The sequence below is a fragment of the Mastacembelus armatus genome, chromosome 3, assembly GCF_900324485.2.
Source record: "Mastacembelus armatus chromosome 3, fMasArm1.2, whole genome shotgun sequence".
In the NCBI taxonomy this organism is placed as follows: domain Eukaryota; kingdom Metazoa; phylum Chordata; class Actinopteri; order Synbranchiformes; family Mastacembelidae; genus Mastacembelus; species Mastacembelus armatus.
Genome location: NC_046635.1, coordinates 12,403,969 through 12,422,721, shown reverse-complemented (window position 1 = coordinate 12,422,721; position 18,753 = coordinate 12,403,969). Strand labels below are relative to the sequence as shown.

Here is an 18,753-nt window from a genome sequence, read left to right as displayed (position 1 = left end):
CAAAAGCCTCAAACAGGCACTGAGCTGCTAGTGTTTCCATGGCAGCCTGCACTTCTGTGAGAGGGCAGAGGAGACTCAAGTATCTCCAGTCCCTGTCCAAAAAAAAAAAAAAAAAAAAAAATTTTTTAAATCTACCAATCCCAAACCTTCAGCTAAGACTGATCATACACCAGTACAATCCATTTTTTGTGTGTAGGAGAGTATATTAAATATTAATATGTATATTATTAATATACAAATATTAAAAGCTATGTGCAGAGGTGATGAGTTACTACTTGTACACTGCACTGCAACTCAACTTATAATTTGATGACTTTTTAACAAATGTGACAAATGTGTTGGTTTAATACTTGGTACTAAGTTTGACCAATGTTGTCTCTGTAAGATAAAGGAGGAAGTTTCTTGGTTCAGGTTGCAGCAGTCATTTTACAAAACACGAAAGTAAAAATAATACGAACCCATTTTAAATGACCTGTTTTGGGGAAACTTGCTTACAGAAGAGGAAGTTACTTTAGCTTAGCAAAAGGCTGGCAGTTTGACTTCCAACAAGCACCTCTAATACTCTCCAATTAACACACGTCATTTTATTTAATTCATGCAACAAAATATAAAATCGTAGCATCATACTTAATGAACGACAATGGTATCAACTGTCTCATCCAACTCAAGAAATATAGTACCAAATCAATGAATTATTCCTTTTTAATATTAACAGTTGGTTTAGTAAAACAAACAGCAGCAGCAAAAAGTAAGTAAAAAGGTAAACATAACATTTCTGACAAGACTCAGTTTGAGGTGGTGAACCACACAGATGGCAGCTCTGAACCGACAACTGCAATTAACAAGTGTTTCATTTCTTGTGCTTTGAGGCTAGTGGCTCTTTTTCTGTTTTTGGTTTAAAAGGGGTATTGCCTTTATCCCAGGTAAATGTATGAATATTTAAACATCTAATCCAGCCCACGTCTGTTATGAGCCGCCATGGAAATACTTCACAGGGCAAGTCTCCTGGCTGAGTAATGAATTTCATTTGTGCAAGTGGTATAGAAGCAGTTAATGTTGTGCAGAGGAGTCATGGAGGCTTCTGTACTGCTCCCTCTGACTCCGCCTTCCCAGTATATACCCCCTGGCTACCAAAGTGAATATACTTGCCTGGTTGTTCTGGATTTAAAATGGCCAAGTAGGTTTCTGTTTGTCTGTCTGTCTGGCTTCCACTTGTTTAGACATTGTAAGAATGTAATTTTAAGAATTGTAAGACTTGCACATTCTGGATTCCGTCATATTTCTGTGAAGTGTATGCATCAATTTCATGTCATTGCTTCTTGCGCTGGAGAAGATTCAACAACTCATAATGAAAGTTTGAGTCCTGAATAAGATGTTTATTTTGAAATATACTTTTTAGAAAGCAACTCTAATTTTTTGTGCAAACCCAAGCTTATTATAATTGCAATAGGTTCTGAACTTTGTTTTAGTTCTAGTTTCTTATTCCACTGAGAGAAAAGAGCCTTAAGTGTGGATAAAAGAACGTGTAGGCTTTTTTTTTTTTTCACAACACCAGCTGCCTCCTGCTCCACCTACATGACCACACACAGCCCACTTGTTATATTAGAAAAAAACTGAATGCCATGTGCTATATTCCTGCTTGCCATCTGGAATGATAATAAAGAGTTGTGGCACTATTCTGACTATTTGTGACAGATGGAAATAAGCAGGAGACTGTTGAGATAAGCATAAAGTTAAAATAGAGCATGCACTGAGATAAACGAGCTCTGGGGGTTAAAAGACAGATCATCATGTTAAGATCTCCAGAGGCCACCTCAGAAAGAAAGTACAACACATCTCAGCACATCAACATCAAGAAATAATCATTATACAAAATGTGCATGTGCTAGCAATGTGTGAAAATATCAACAGCTGACTGTAAGCCTAAAAGAAGATTCAATTTGGCGTCAATTTTAGAACACAGAAAAAAAAACAATTACCAATCATCAGGAAATAATAAAATTTATACAAATCAACATTGTTTTTTCTCTTTTTAAAAAATTAGAAGCTTCTTACAAAAACTCGGAACAGGAACTACAAAAACTGTTCCCACTCTGTAGACAGTACCAAACAAGTCATCAGGGTATAAACCCTTTTTAGAGTACACAACTAATATTCCACAATGTTTTGCCACATCTTTTGTATCTTCTCACAGATAAGCAAATTCTACTGTCTGTCTGCCTTTAACAAATTGCCAACCTGAAACTAAACTGCTAATTTTATCATGTTTGATAAAATTTGATTGTTTGATTGACAGTACAGCAAACTCTGACCTCTAATAATAAGATGATTTTTTTTTTATCTGAATGCACGTCCCATTTGAAGAACGTGTTTACATCTTGACAGCAGAACTTTACACTCACTGACAAAGTGTTTATAATATAAGAAGGTAGAATATTAGAAGTTCATCGTAAAGGAAAAGAAATTACACAGAATTTATAGATAGTATGTTGTTTTGGTACAAGATGGAAAATAAGAGAAGGCGAGAGAGCAAGAACAGGTAAACCAGTAAGTGACATTAATTAAACAGAAAGGCACATAAAAACTTTTTTCAGTTAATCTCAGTGGAGTTACATTCTTACTTACTTTTATTTAAGACGGAAACATGAAACTCTAACACTCAGCCTCCACATAAGTGTAAGAGACTGGGTGATGAAATTTAATTGGCCAGAGTGACACAATCTACTATCAAGCAGGTGTTGATCAAGTGCACCGTGGGCTGACATCACGGCAGGGTGGCAACGAGACCTACCAAATTAGTCAACTTTTTAAGCTTGTAGTAATACAGGTAAACTCTAAGGACCCCTTATGTCTCTTTTTCTCACTCGTCACACTCACTATTAAGAGTCACTACTGGCACAACCAGATGTCGCTAAAGAGAGTGAGTTAGCACTTGACTACAAACATCTGTGCAACGTTATGCAATCCAGCATAACAGCTCTGCAATAAACTCTACTGTTATGAAGGATGTTATGTTGAGTTTTTGTGGACACAATGTCAGAAAGGTGTTAATTCAACTATGACTTGTTTTGGCTTCTGGTAGTGTTTTTGTGCCTAGTTATACTGGAAGGTGTTTATAAAGTTTTGTTCCCATGAATTTACAGTCAATATGTGAGGGGGCAAAATATTAGAAGTGAGTCATTTTAATACATGCTGAGACAGTGGTGCAGTAAGTTTGATGTTCCATAAAATCTAAAGCATTGTACTATTACAGAAACAGCATGTGACTGCACCTTTTCTATACTGTCACTCCATGCAAAACCAACAGAATTACACTACAGTGGTAATCCAACATCATAGCTGTGGTGACGCTCAAAAAATAAATAAATAAATAAATTCAGTGTCATGCTGTGCTTGGGAAACGTATTGAAAATAAGAGTGGTGCTGCAGAAAATGTATTTCAGCTATTCTGGCAGTCAAAAAATAACTGCAATGAAATGTCCCTATGAGATTAAATCAATCATTGTTGTGTAGTTGACTTTACCTCCAATCTTGGCATTGTAAGCCACACCAACTCCACAAATCCCATTGTTGGCTACTGCTGCCACTTCCCCTGCACATCGTGTTCCATGCCTGGAGAGGAGGAAGAATGAGAATGTGAAAGACATGCTGAAGGAAACAACAAATTCCTTTTGAATGTTATTCACGTAATGGCACGACATATGTGTATATATACACACCCCCAAGTAGTGAACTTGTCAAACAAGGTTGCTTGTAGAAGAATGTATTCAATCTAGTAATGTTTTTCAGCTCTAGACTGAGACAAAACAAACTCATAAAGAAGGTTCTTGGCTTTGACTCCTTTAGACAAATCTGAATTCCTATTTGTCCAAAAAGAGCAAAGTCAAAAAGTAGCTACCATACATTATCTATAGCCTTAAAGCATTAGTAACCTTGGAATGCCTAAGGGGTCTGAATAAAGTCAAAGGAAAAGAAAAATAAGATGACATACTACCATCACACATGGGAGGAAATTGTGAATTAGATGTGCCATTTTTACAATGGCTCTTTCATTAAACCTGAGCCTCTGTGGTACAGTCTAGCTCCAGGCAGAGCAATGTAGAGATCCAAGAAGCCGCTACAGAGGAGCTGATCATCACATTCCAGTCAGGTACATTCCCCTGGTCTGCCAGATGGATATGCACTTTTAATGCCCTTCAAACCACAGCACAATCCCCCCTGGATAGCAGCCATTCCCAGACAGGAATGCTGGAGCCTGGGCAACACTGTGCGGCATCAGGAAACAACAGAAAATAGCGAACATTCACTACTGAAGAAACATGTACGCCAACAGGCTTCAATTAAGACACTGGGTATCCAACCAAAGGACAAACACTGCATCGCCAGTTAACATCCTCCCTTTATACAATAGACAAGGCTATGTCTGTTGTCAGGATACACACGTTTAGTCTGACGGTAGCCTGCCGACATGACCATTACCAGTTGTTAATAAGCATTACCCAAAGTCTTAATTACATAAAATATGTTACCTGAAATGCATTTTAAACTGTTCTCAATAAAGATGTCAAGATACCACAAAAGCCATAACTTGTTTTGTATATAGCTAATTCTAATAATCGTTAAGATTACTCTTTTTATTAAAGACAAGTAAAATTAAATAAGGTCTGAATATTGTAATTCATCTGTCACTCCTCAGAGATTTCTGTAGATACAGTAATGAGCTTAGAGGGTGGAGTCCACTTTAGTACCATGTTTCTAATGTCACAGGACATTAATTAGGTGGAGAAAGAGGAGCCAGCTCCACTGCTAAGGACTTCTGGATAATAAAAACATCTTTATAGACAAAAGTAAACACGCACACATACACACCTGTGTCATCTGGACAATTTCCCAAGAAACTATATCTCAAATTTCTGAAAGTGTTATTCTGTTGACATTGGAGTCTTATGTCCTGCATCTGTGTTTGTGATGCATCTGATAAGGAACAGATCAGGTGTCTGCAGTGAGATGCCAGGCATGCACAGGCCTATACATTCACTGTTCAAGTGAGCCTTTTCCCAAAGCTTCCTTTGACACATTCATCACAGTCATTTAGATAGAAGACTGATGCATTGCTACAAATGTTGTCACAGAAATGATGCGCTTGATTTCGGAACCTGATTTTGCAAGAAGTATTTGCATAATCTGGTTTTGTGGTGTGATAACATGCTGCTTCAACTCATAGCTTGGGTCAATAAGAATGTGAAGAATGGGTGCAACTCTGGGTCAAGCACTTTCATGAATTATGCTCATGAAAGCAGCTTGCTTCTTTCTATTTATTCAAAATAGGCCTACAGACATTTTCATTCAATTATCAGTTTGCAGGTTGTGAGCACAAACAGTCTGTGCAAATTAAATCACGGCAGGTCGGGTTTGGCAAATAAAATGGTACTAAAACATGATAAAAACCTTGAAGGCATCCCACCACCAGCACAGAATGCAGTGAAGTCACTGTCTAAAAAATACATATGACAATTAGTTTAGTGCTTCATACTAAATAAAATAAAATCTTGAATCTGCTCTAACCTTTGAAAGCCATTATTCACAGCCCTGTGCCAATACAACACATCATTAAACTGGTTACTATTCATTTGTAATATAACAGATATGGCACCCAAAGGAAAGATTTCAATAGTTTATGGCACAATTTTGCAAATGCAAAATTATTCCATATCTAATCAGGTTGCTCTTAAAATGAATTATATCTGAATGTGCACATTTCTACTGATCTGATGGGAAAAGGCTGACATCACATGAAACCAAACCTGGATTCAACTTAAAGACCCATGGTTTAGAAAGGAGGCTATAAAGAGTCGCTAGCACAGTGCAGGAGATCACCACATGAAGCGCTCCAGAGAACCCACTTCCACACATTGTCTACAGGAACAAAGAGCTATCTTTCACTACAAGTATAGCATTGTTCAATCAGTTGTTAACAAGTCACACAGATTAATTATCAGTGCTGTAATTTCTGCTTGATAGATTGCTTGACAAAGTGAGAGTCTCTCACTTCTTTTACCACATAACAAAAGTCTCAGCTCTCAACTGCTATCCATTCTAATGCTATAAACATTTTCAGTGCCTTGCTTAACAACTAGCCTGCCTGAATCAAAACAATCAAGCTGTAAAAACGATTTTAGGTACTCAGATATTGTGGCACACTATGCAACAATAGACATTTTATGATTTATAAGAAATTTAATTAGTAATTTTTATTTGATTTTGTTTTCATGTGATGATTACGCAACTATTTTAAAACAAAAATTTACTTGCTGGACTTAATTTTTTTCCCCCAATAGATTTTACTCATGTTAGATGTAGTTTGGACGTTGGTGGAAAGCCTATTCACATTTGCTTGCTATGGTGGTATAGTGTATATAAATATAATTATTTAAAGCAACAGAGTCTTAGAAAAAGTTCTTAATTTATCAAATGAATCAGAACATTGTCCTTTTAATTAACAAATCTATTTTCCTCATGCCTAGATGTACCACCAGTTCAACTTAGATGAGCTTCTAGTAGGTTGAAACATAACAACTGAAGCAACAGAGTGAGTGAGTGCCTCCCACACTCTCAATGTGATGCAAACTGTCCATGTAAAGACTACATATCTGCACTGCTTACAGGAAAAGTTTTCATCTGAATATTTTTATAACAGCAGTTACAGTATGTGCTTTTCATTTAAAACACTTTCATACCTTCACCAATGCTTCTCAACAGAAACTTGAATTAAAACTCTCACAAAAGGTTGTTTATTGTTCAAAGAAACTTCAAAACACCTTTTGTGTCTGATGCATTGCGCAATAACTCTGGGTTCCCACGTTGTATGTAGCAGAGATAACAGGAGATTATGGTGAACAAAGACCGATTTCAGGGAAGTTTCGTTCTGATTACAGCAAGAACAAGCCACATGGCAGATTCTAAGCATGGGAGACTATCTCAGGTTACAGCAACTACAGTTGGCTGCAGGCCCAGGGTCGACAGCATGATCAGCATTCATTCCTATACAGCTGGCAGAAGCACTGTGTGAACCACATTTAACACTGTGCAAAATGGAAACTGCCTCTCTCTGAACACTTACCAAAGAAATATGCTATTGTTATACAGATACATCTAAACTGGGTCTTTGGGTATAGTGCAACTATAAAGATGGAAAATCACCCTGTGTTGGGCAATTGTACATTAAAAAAAGAAACCACAGAAGCTTTCTCTTGGCTTAATTTATAAAGACATGCTACTGATGATACAAGTTTTCAAATATGCCAGATATGTAAAACATGAAGTTCTAAATTTGGCTATTTTTGATACATATAAATTAGATGATAAGATACAGTTAAAAAAAAATTTAAAAACAGGAAGATCATACAGTTACTGAATTATTATGGCTTTGGATATAGACATTTGAAATTTAATGAAATATTTAATTTAAATTCATATCTAATGGATTTCAGTAAAACTGTACATAAACTCAATCGAGAGCTCTATTTCTGAACATAAGGTCTAGTACTGCATTGATTTTGTGAAATACTGTATATACTTATTCAACACTGCATTGATCTTTTTTTATCTTCGAAGTCCCAGTCTTCACCCGCATTCATAGTCTGGCACAACACATCTTTCATTCACTTAGTTTTTCTGTCTTGCATTAGCTTAATTACTTTTAAAAAAAATCATTGAGGCTCTCAAGGCTGTGGATAGTGGCGTTTGTTGTTCATTAGACTCCAGGCTGCATTGAACCTCAAAGGTAAATCAGAACAACTGTTCTGCTCTGCTCATTCTTAAGTCTGTTAATGGTTCTGCCAGTTTACTAATGAGCTGGCCTGCAGGACAAAAGGTCTGGTGATGTTTATGGAGCACAATAAAGATGAATATGAATTAACAGTGAGAGATTAATGTAATGTCTGGTAAAAATTAATCAGCCTACTGTTTGCAGTAATGCTAACTAGGTCCTTTCATCCATCGCTGTGCATTGAATTTATATGTGCAGCCCCTTCTATTGTCAACTGTTTTTTGTAGTTTGTTTCACTGTGCATCATCTTCAAAGAAAAATATGCATGGGGCTCCAATAGTTCAAATTATGTTAGCTTCCCCTAAGCTCATAGAAGCTGTGTATTTCTTCAAAAGTCCATGTGCCCATTTAGCCAGGTTTAATCCAGAATCGCATATTTGGAAACTGTCCTGATACAAGTCAGAAGAAACCCTGGAAAAATAAACATCTAGATCACACACTGCCTTAAATAAACATGAGGGTGAATGGTCACATTGCTCCTCAACCCTCCTCACTGGTGCCCGTATGCTGGGAAAGAAAGCCAGCTTTATGGAGGTGAACAGAATTGGGCTTTCTGCAAGGAACAGACACTTACAGTCTTGCACAAACTTACGTGGTTTCATACCCGCCCACAGTTGTTTACACATGCATCTGCACTAACCCACTGTAAAGTAAGGGAAACACACATACACACAGAAATATGCTCTCTCTTATTTGGTCCTGCCACAGGGAAGACATGAAGAACTGGGTGGCAAGAGATAAGGGCTGAGGTAAGTGAGGGCTGGAAAGAGGTATAGCCAAAATGAAGGAAACATCAATAATAAGTGTCTTAGCTGGGCTCTGGGCCACTATGAGCCGCCAGAAGAGCTTAAGCATGACTTGGCACAGATTGTGGATCTGTGAAGTTGCACCGGAGGGATGTTCTCCCACATTCTTCCACATGATATTCCACCATTCAGAGTTTTCTTGATGTGTGTATGTTTTGTTGGTGAAAACAGTTTCAAGCAATGGCACAGAATCTTAAAACCACTCAACTGGGCTGAATAAGGAACCAGCAGCACATTGTTTGCAACTTCTGATGACTGTGTATTTCTGGCCTAACAAGTAAACACAATTTTTACTATGAAAACAGTTACACACCTTCTATAATCAGCCTCCGCCTCCTATATGTTTGACAAAACCTTTACAGTGTTAGAATATCTTTAGGACTTTCTGTAGATCAGATTGTAACCCACTGGCATCTATTTTCATAGTTCTCGCCCCAGGCTCTTCTCTCAGTTGGAAATGTTTGATTTCCAACTGTTCTTGCTATAATCTTCTCTGCCTATCACCAGTAATCACAGTGAGCCTCGAGATAAAAAAAGGCTCTCAGGCCAGTGGCCCAGAAGAAGCAGATTACAGCAAATAAGAAATTAAAAGCCAGAATGGGGGCAGGCAATGGCAATGAAGAAGGATGAACAGGGGCCCTCCAGAGCCAAGAGATTTGCTCTTTTTCATTCATGCTGATGAAATTAATTCAATCAATTCTCCGCAAGACATCACTGTGGTGGTAAACAACTCCTAATGCCATCAGCAGAGGCTACTCCAATAAAGCTATTTTCGACACACACCATCTTAATCCTAGTGTAGATTTACTCTACTTAACCAGGCTGTAGAAATGCCCTTGTGGCACCTATGTGATTTAAGAAGCCAAAACAAATTCTCACTCTAAACTGTGGGCAGGAATCATATTAAGAAGAAACTGCCCATTTTTGTAAAATAAAAGACAAAGGGCAAAAATTTTAACTCTTTTGAACAAAACAAACCCACAGGCTATGACCTTTCACTGGATTTGTTCCAATAAATGATGGCCTTAGACTCAACAGTGACTGAGAAATAGCCATAGGCCTTTTACATGTCAGCTGCCAGGTATCAGTTATTGAGGAACAAGTTCAATTTTATCCTGAACATGTCAGGGTGGTTCCAGGCTAGTCCAAAAGACAAACAGTAGAAATTAAAATTATCTGTGCAGATTTCTACCTGTTGTCATTAAGCTGCGTGTATCGGGGTTGAGGATCTGGGTCGCCATCGTTCACATCGTAGCTTGCATCTGGGTCCTTTAAAACAGATTGGCTGTTAGAATCAGATACAGAAACAGCACTCTCATAGTTTTGAGATTTAAATCAATTTGGTACATTCAAGTATTTTTTTAAACCTGTTAAAACTTGGGCCATTTTTAAGCTTCGATTATATATAAAAACAACTTATGATCAGAAAATAGGTAAGACAAAATTCGAAATCATAAAAAAATGTCCATAAGGTGACATTTATTTCTGCAGTTCTTTGGCTGGTCTTTTCAGTGAGTTTTAATGGTAGAGAAATAGGACTTGTAGTGTTGGAATTTGCTTCGTGTTAGCTTTCAAATGGTGCAGTGTTTGTCGCATCAGCATGAAATTTTATGACATTTTTAAATAATTAATTTTTATATTTAATTTAAAATATGAGGTTTATGAAATTGTTCACAACATTTTTTAGGTCTTGCACCTTTAGCTTATTTTTGATATGTAACTGCTAAATGTTTGAACTGTGTTTTGTTTTCCTAAAATTGGTTTTGTTGAGCTTTTAGCGGACTTTCTGCTGGTTATGTGGATGTATAGTGTGTGTATATTGTTACAAACATCTTGTGTCCAACGTTGTAAAAACAAAGATGTAGCCAGGCTGAGTAGGTTAAGCCGACAGAGTTAAAAACCTCAATCTGTTTACATGGAAATAAGTCTTACAATCTTTTGGACATTCTGTTTCTGCAGAAGGAAACATTATCTTTAATTCAAAATCTGCTCTGTTCTGTTCTGTTCTTATCATTCTGTTTGCAACTGCGGCAACACAGATTCTCCATTTAAACACCTTCAGCTCTTTTGGGAGATATACTCACGTAGTTCTGCATCAGGTCAGGATGGTTCTTCTCTATTCCATCATCCAGAATGGACACCACTACCCCTTTACCTGTGTAGCCCAGCCGCCAGGCATCTTTGGCATTCAAGTCACGGTGGTTGCTGTTGTACTGAGGATGGAGAAAGCAAATAACTTAGATTTAGTCTAATTATCTGAGAGACACCTTAGTGCTGACATAAATGTGCTTTTAACTAAATCTGGAAGGGCTTACTCTTACAAACATGAAATGCAATCATTTAAGGCATTTAGATGACTGAGCTTCTGACTGAAGCATCCAGGACTATGGCACTGCTTTGCTGAATTTAAGTCACTCTTTCTTAAGGAAAAGCTAAAGTTTCTCAATAAAAGCAATGCAGCATTGTAAGGTTTTGTGCTTTGAATTGCAAGGTAGCAAAGAGTATTCCTATGCTGAAAGCATCAGTCTCATGCTTGCACTTATTTCATTTATTATTAATACCAAGCAAAGCAAAGCACTGTTGAACTGGATGATGGCTCACAGTAATCATTCTGTATGCTTTTTGATATGCTTTTGACATTCAACTTGACCTTTGGTAAAAAGCCATGTCTGACTTTCATCTAGTTCAAAGATCTTCTTTATAAAGTGGACTGTCAGTTAAATATAACTGATGATCCAACCACCACAGGTTTCTGAAGCTTGTAAATGCAGTCTATCACACAGGATGAGGTTTGCTCCTCAACCTTGTAACGTCATTGACATTTAAACCACAAAGAAGAAAATCAATTAAAGCTAAAAGTTGTGATCTGCAATGCTGATTCAGATTGAAAAGGGATTTTGTGGCTGACATGCTGAGTGAATAACAAATCTCAGAGGCATGAACAAGCATTCATTTTGAATATTGCTCATCATGTGATTTCCCTTCTTCCTTAATGGCAGCCTTCCATCTCCAGACTGACATCTTACACATATGTTCAGTTTGAGATCTCTGCTTTGGGGCTTGCCCACGATTTACCAGTGGAGAAAAATCTGTAAACAATTTCATAAATATTAGAAAAATAGTAATTGTAACAGCGGATGCTGATCATTAACATTTTTCTATAATGGTTCCCCTGCCAAAAAGACACATGCAGCCAGGTTCAATTTTAATGAGAGACATACCAAGAGAGACAAACTGACAACCTTTACTATGTCTTTAAACCTCTATGTAAACATGTAAAAGTGACCTTTTTTTTAAAAAAAATATAGAATGCATTTAGTAATACAAGATAATACTGGTTGGTGATTGATTAAATGTTAGAGTAACACCTTCACATGTTATTTTTACCCATGTTGACATTTATATTCTGGTCAAAACACAGTTGATCCCATTAGTGGGAAAGGATCTAAGCATTTGCAAAGCTGTTGCTCCAATGTTCATGTCTTCTGGTGTTTAATATACTTTCATAAACTCACGGGGTGCCTACAAACTTATAAAATGAAATCTATATACATTTTTATAGTTTTAACTGGTAGATTAGTTAATGAAAATATCATTCATAAAAGACATGCTTTCACATTTTTCATAAAACTTACCCAATTCCATATGTATCACTGACTACTTTTACTATCAGTTAATCTATCAACAGCTGTCAACGTATAACAGAACATATTACACCTAGTAACACAGATACAACCAGGCAGTAGGCTTTTATCTGCTGTCAAAGTGCCATCAACTACTACAACACACTGGGGAGCAGAGTCTGTTAGAGCACAGACATTTTGAACAACTGGTGATGCAAGTCTTTTGCATCACCCTGAATCTTCTTCCACCTCAAGCACCCTCACAGTAATTGAAGGAAGAGTAGAGCTGAACAGAAAATCTCAGAGGTTGTTACTGCTGCTTTTAACAGGGGAATGTATCAGTGACATTCTTCAAGTCAAATGTGAAAATCAATCATCTGAAAACTAGAGTGTTTTGAGATGAATCACCTCTCTCTCATTGTCTCTCTCTGCTGCAGGACTGTCTATGGACTAACGTAGACCAACGTAGATCATTTTCCAAAAAGATGCAATTCAGAATTCAAAGATATTCTGTGTGTGTATGCTACTGTTAAAGCAGAATCCTTTAGGTGAAGTCACTCAGACTTCAGACAAGACATACACAGATGGTACACTGAATTTATACATGCTTGTCTTTTGACCTAACAGAAACATCGCAGCTCCAGATTTAATTACCCATATTGACTGTGGGGGGATAAAAGGCTCAAGCGATGTGCTGCGCCAAATTATGTTCCACAGACACACAAATCAGTCATAACATACTCTTAAACAATGAGGTTTCTGTATGTACTCACCAGATACCACTGATCTCTGAACTTGGGATCTGATGGTTCTACAAAGACATCCCTCTTTTTCCTCTGTTTTGACACCTGTTGCTCTGCCCAGGTCACCTAAACAAAATGTAGAGGGACACAAAGAAGAAAAAAAAAAGCTAAGGTGATACAAAGAAAAATAAGCCAGCTGCAGAGAATTCCAGTCACTGTCACATTCAAAGAAAAGAGAACAAGAAATAATTATGTGCTGCCCTTGGGGGTCAGCATGTCAAATGAATTAATAGAGATCCCAGTTCTCAGCGGGATGAGGACAGCTAGAGTGAGAGTAGAGACACAGGGGTATCGTGGACTCCTGACTAATGAGACTCGCTGATGAATTCTACAGCATCCCAAGGCTAATTAAAATTTCTGTACTGGTGTAAAATTGGATGCACCAGGATTCATTATGCTTAAGGATGCACCTAAACATATACGCACACTAGCAATACAACAAAAAGGTACAAACTCAGTACAAGTCAGACAACGCAGCAGTATCCCGGTCTGCAGCAAGGCATTCATAACGTTCGAGTTGCTGCAGAAAGTGTTGACAGAAGCAGAATGCATACAGTGAAAATAAGCCTGCATCTTACTCCCTCCGCAGAATTGTGCTTGTTGTACAGCAAAATGCCTGGGTAGACAAGAAGATTAAAAAATATATATGTCAGGGCAGAAAGACAGATAACTGATTGCTGCAAGGACAGAGCACCTGATGTGAAGGACAACCAAATCACAGCACACCTCCCTCTCTGTCTCCACAGATCACTAGAGACATGAAAGGAAACGAGGAAAGAAGTAATGAAGGTCACATTAGCTGCTACACTGAAGCGATGCCAGTTCAATGCTACCATAGTATAAACGGCATAATGGAATAATTTCACTTCAAGGAGCAGAGAGGTTTGTGCATATTTAGTGTCACTCCCTTCACTCATGCGAAGCACAATCTGTCTAAGTGGAGGAGACATTTCTGCCAGGATTCATCCGATTCTTAGTGGGAAGATTAGGTCAGCCATGTGAGGTGCGGCTGTGGCAGCTTACAGCACTTGCAAAACTGGCCAACTGCTTTTTCACACTGTTTCTGACACATTAAGTTATAGAATTATTGCTAACAAACACACTTGGATAGGTCACGAATAGTTTTCTGAAAGTTGTGAGGAAATCGCTATTAAGCTGTCTGTATTTGTACCCCAAAGATAATCATAGAGAAATTAATAAAACAAAACAGCAAACCACTTGCACACCACTGTGAATCTGACAGTTTCCTTACTGTATATAAACAGAATATAAATTAAGAATATGTTTTTAAAAAACACATCAGCATTATAAACTTTTTCTTTGTTCTGATGTTGTTAGCCTGGGGACTTTTGGAAGAAGGAAATAACCCTTATCTTCCACATCTGAATTTGTGTCCTACTGCCTCTGTATTTTGCTCTGGTTTTACTCTGGTCTTGTAGACAACACTGAAAAATTTGGTCAAAAACATTCATTAAGCGGGCACGGCAAATCAGTATATAAAATACTGGTCATTATACTTATTTAGCCAAAACTAACAACATTATAGTTGTGTATTGTGCAGTACAACAAGATCTAGATAAAAATAAGACAAAAAAAAACAAAACAAATATCACTTCTCATAGACATGAATCAATTGATATCAAACAAATATGAATGTCAGCAAAGCAGCCTCTCAAATGCACTGTATCTTTATCATATAAATAAATGTATCTTGAGCCAAACTTTTAGGGGACTATTACATGCATTAAGATTTGTCCTACACAGCATTATTGGTATGTTTAATTAGTTGGGACAGTAGAGAATTGAAAGGACACTTGAGAGACAGAAAGGGAGATGCTGTAGTGCCTCCTCCAGTGAGGCTTTATTACTTTTATTTTAAAAAAAGATGACAGTATTGACTACAGTTACAGATTTGTATAGTGACATAGACAAATAATTATTTGTGAGAACCAAATTCAAATTCATTACACTTGCCCATGTGATTTTCAGTCAGAGATTGGAAATTTTCAGAAGGTGGCGTATGTGATTTCCCCTCTTCCATTCCTGATCTGCTTTTCAATCACACATGAAATCTTGTTTTCACACTTACGTAAAGTAGGCCCTTTAGTGGTAAATTTCCATGCCAATGCTGTCCAAACATGACAGGAACTTAAAAAAAAAAGGTGTAATGTTTGTGCAATACAGGAAATTATGTAAAACGTACAAGGAAACAGACTGTTTATTGCGATTGACTGTTGTACCTTGAACTGCATCAAATCTGCTCCCTAAATCATCTCATTATCACTGTAAAGTGTATTGTGACTTAATTCCCTTGGTATTGTTTTACACAGCACACATAACTATCATATTTAAGAGCACTGTAATCTTGTGCATACACTTTCTGACAATGGGACATAATCTGTTCACACTTGAGCTATGTACAAAAGGTAAGGAAAATGTTACTAGTTCTAACAAGAAAGACTGGCACAACTGGCACAAAGTCTGAGTACATTTAATACTACAGTACATTCTTAAAATTCAATCAAAACACAAGATCTTTCCCTCATGACTCTTGACAGTCATAGTAATCACAAAAATCTGTTCTTATGTGATAACAACAATTACAGAAGCTACAAACACGCATGCAACTTACTGTAGGTCAAAACATTGGGCCAGGCTTTAATGTGCTGGTCAGAGTACTGTAATAATGTGACTCCTGAGTCACAGCTCTCAAAAATAGCTCCTTCCTGCAAGCATGCATATTAGTGTCAGTACAATAGTACAATTTTCAGCCAGTCATCTTAATGTCATGCACAGTTACTGGAAGAATTAATCAAAACACAGCAAAGAGGTAATTTTCCACCAATTAATACAAGATAATACCACAGATTAGTGGTCTGGGTGGGTTCATGAACTAGTGACAGAGATTAGAATGCACAGTTTAATCAATGCCAGAAAAAAATATTTCCTGGAGGTTGTATATAGGTAGTGACTTATCTCAGCACTTTTACTTCTCCACTTGTGGCAAGAAATCATCCTCAATATAGCATGTATATTATAAGTATATAATACAAAAAAATAAAATAAAATCCTGAACTTGGATTAGTCTTTATTTCCATTGAAATGTTCTAAATGTTGTAAACAATAGAAGTCATACTTGTACCACCACACTAATAATTCATACTGAACAGATTTTCTACTTTTGGCAGGAGTGTGACAATAAACATTTCCATTTTCGAGTTTGCTATTTCCATGTGAAGAGTCTTTTGAAATTCTTTAATAGTCTGTGACAGAACACAGAGCTCCAGAAGTTGGCAAAATACATTTTCATTATAAATGAGCTCAGAAAATGGAAGATGGCGTCTATCTCAGACGTCCAGACCAATGCAGTGCAGAACTAATGTTCAAAACAGACTGCTCAGTTCATGTTTTGGTGGAGGGTCCTATCTGTCCAACAAATAGATTCCCCACCCAACTCATTTGGCCCACCTACTGCTTTGTCCTTCTTCATTATACAAACAGAGCATCCACCCTCGGAGGCTAAATGGAGGCCAAAATATAAAGCACCAATACTATAAAGTAACATAAAACCAATTATAGTACACATCAGTAGTCATTTATGTTTATGCTAAAGCGTTTTTTTATGATACAGCTGCTACTATTCTTGCTATAGTAATGAAATAGGCAATAAAAGGCTCAGCCAGAGTCAAACAAATGATAGTTGAGTTCAACGTTTCTGGAGCTACTGATTGCTTTGTTCTGTCTGAGGGTCTTATTATTTCTCTGCTTTTTAACTAACCAAAAAACAAACAAAGCAACAACAGAATAAAAATAGAAAGCATGGAGGTTCAGACAGACCCATGCTTTAAATCTTCAGTAGAACCTATTAAAACGGGTGGTATTAGCTGGTCTGAGATCTGGCAGACGGCCAGGTGCTCCTGACAGTAATCAGACACTCTTCAAAAGAGAGTTTGCCGAGCCTTTTACTATATGCGGAGAGTCTCCCTAGGATTCAACATTCCTCCTTTTAGAAATATTTTTCGAATGCTTTTAAAAAAAAAGCTGTGCTGCTAATAAAAATATGAATCAAAATTAGCTTTGATCAGGTTTTTAATTTCAGCACAGTTACAGAAATGTATTGATGTTGATAGAAGTCTCTACACATAAACCAGGATGGTTTAAAAAATATTGCAAGCTGCTGCACTAGTCCCAAAGCTAACTTGATTGAATACATTTTTAAAAAAATCTAACAAAATATAATTGCACGCAGGTACTGACAAGTGGACCGGACCTAACCAACATGAAGCTCTGTAGCAGTAACGCTCCATTTTCTCTGAGGTGCTGTGGGAAAAAAGGAATTCAACAACAGGAAATGGACCCACAGTGTTAAAGGAAATCCCAAAGAGGGAGCTGGACCATTTCTAACATGGACGTAAACAACCACAGCAGAAGTTGTTCCATTGTAGCAGCATGGCCCAGCTTACCTTAAGGCAGGTTTCAATACCTTTTCTAAGGTAGCAGATGAGCTTTGATGTCTATAATGCTTCTTCAGTTGCACTTATACAGATTTATGAAGATGTATCTAAATTGCTATAATTGTCCTTTAAACTATCCATTTACTAAATAGATTCAACAGAATTTAGATGTAAACGTTGATATATAATTTCCAGAGACTGCAGAGAAAGAAGGAAGAAGAGGCGGTCTTTTTGAAAAAGCAGAGTAGTAGGGAACAGAGTAAAAGCTTATCTCACAATTCTCTTGTGCTGGTAGGCTGCATCATTACAGGAAGAAGAGAGACCACAGGAAGGAGCTCAGATCAAGGGCGAGACAAAGAAACCGAAGACAACTCACCTACAGAGCAGAGGAGCCTAAGTCAACCTGGTGAGTCAGCCTGGAGTAAACTGATCACTAGCTGATATACACTGATTTGCCATACTATTATGGCCACTAAAGTGAAAGTAAATTGAATAAAAGTGATTGTCTCCTTACAGTTGGCATCTATCAGTGCGTGGTGTATATTAGCAAGTGAACATTCAGTCCCTGAAGTTGATGTGTGACTTTGACATGGACCAAACAATGATGGCTGGATGACTGGATCCCAAAATCTGATCTTGTTGGATGTTCCAGGTCTGCAGTGGTTAATGTAGACCAAGAGTTGACTAAGGAAGGACCAATAGTGACCTGTGACAGGGTCATGGGCGCCTAATGCTCATTGATGACAAGGTTGACCTAGTATAGATTCAATGTTTTAATGTTGAAATGTTTTAATGTTTAAATGTCACTGCAGAGTGACAGTGCCAACCAACTGCCACACAGACTCCTGTGTGCACAGTATTAGGCAGGTGGTCATAATGTTATGGCTGATCGCTGTATAAAGACAGTCATTTCAAATCAGTTTTTCACTGTAAGCCATTGTGCTCTGGATATGCCAGTTGTGAAAAGCACATTAAGCACATTACTCATTTAAAAGGTACTCCAGATGCTGACAGCATTGAAGATGACAAACAAATTAATAGCAGCCAGCAGTTCCAATTAATAATGACTGTAAGTGTCAGCAGACAATGCAAGAAAAGCTGCTCTGGCTTTTTTTCTCTCTGTTCCAGCAACGTTTAACAGGTGCACAGCTGCTTTGAAGGACCACCGTCAACTGAATTTTACATTTACAATAAACTTTTGATTGTGCTAAGGATGAAGAGAGGCTGTCTGAATTCAGT

At 37.5% G+C, this 18,753-nt stretch overlaps 1 protein-coding gene across 7 annotated transcripts in view; it reads right to left on the bottom strand.

The window, feature by feature from the left end:
* furina (furin (paired basic amino acid cleaving enzyme) a) overlaps positions 1–18,753 on the bottom strand; it is a 77,806-nt gene that overhangs the window by 17,309 nt on the left and 41,744 nt on the right. For all 7 annotated transcript variants that reach the window (XR_003296431.2, XR_003296432.2, XM_026320488.2 and 4 more), the window contains exons 4-7: positions 13,031–13,126; positions 10,719–10,847; positions 9,827–9,903; positions 3,524–3,612 (exon numbers count right to left, since the gene is read on the bottom strand). Coding sequence is in view for 5 of the 7 variants with exons in the window: in XM_026320488.2 (XP_026176273.1) it covers positions 3,524–3,612; positions 9,827–9,903; positions 10,719–10,847; positions 13,031–13,126 (391 nt within the window). In the remaining 2 variants the exon portion in view is untranslated. The remainder of the gene's footprint in view (positions 1–3,523; positions 3,613–9,826; positions 9,904–10,718; positions 10,848–13,030; positions 13,127–18,753) is intronic.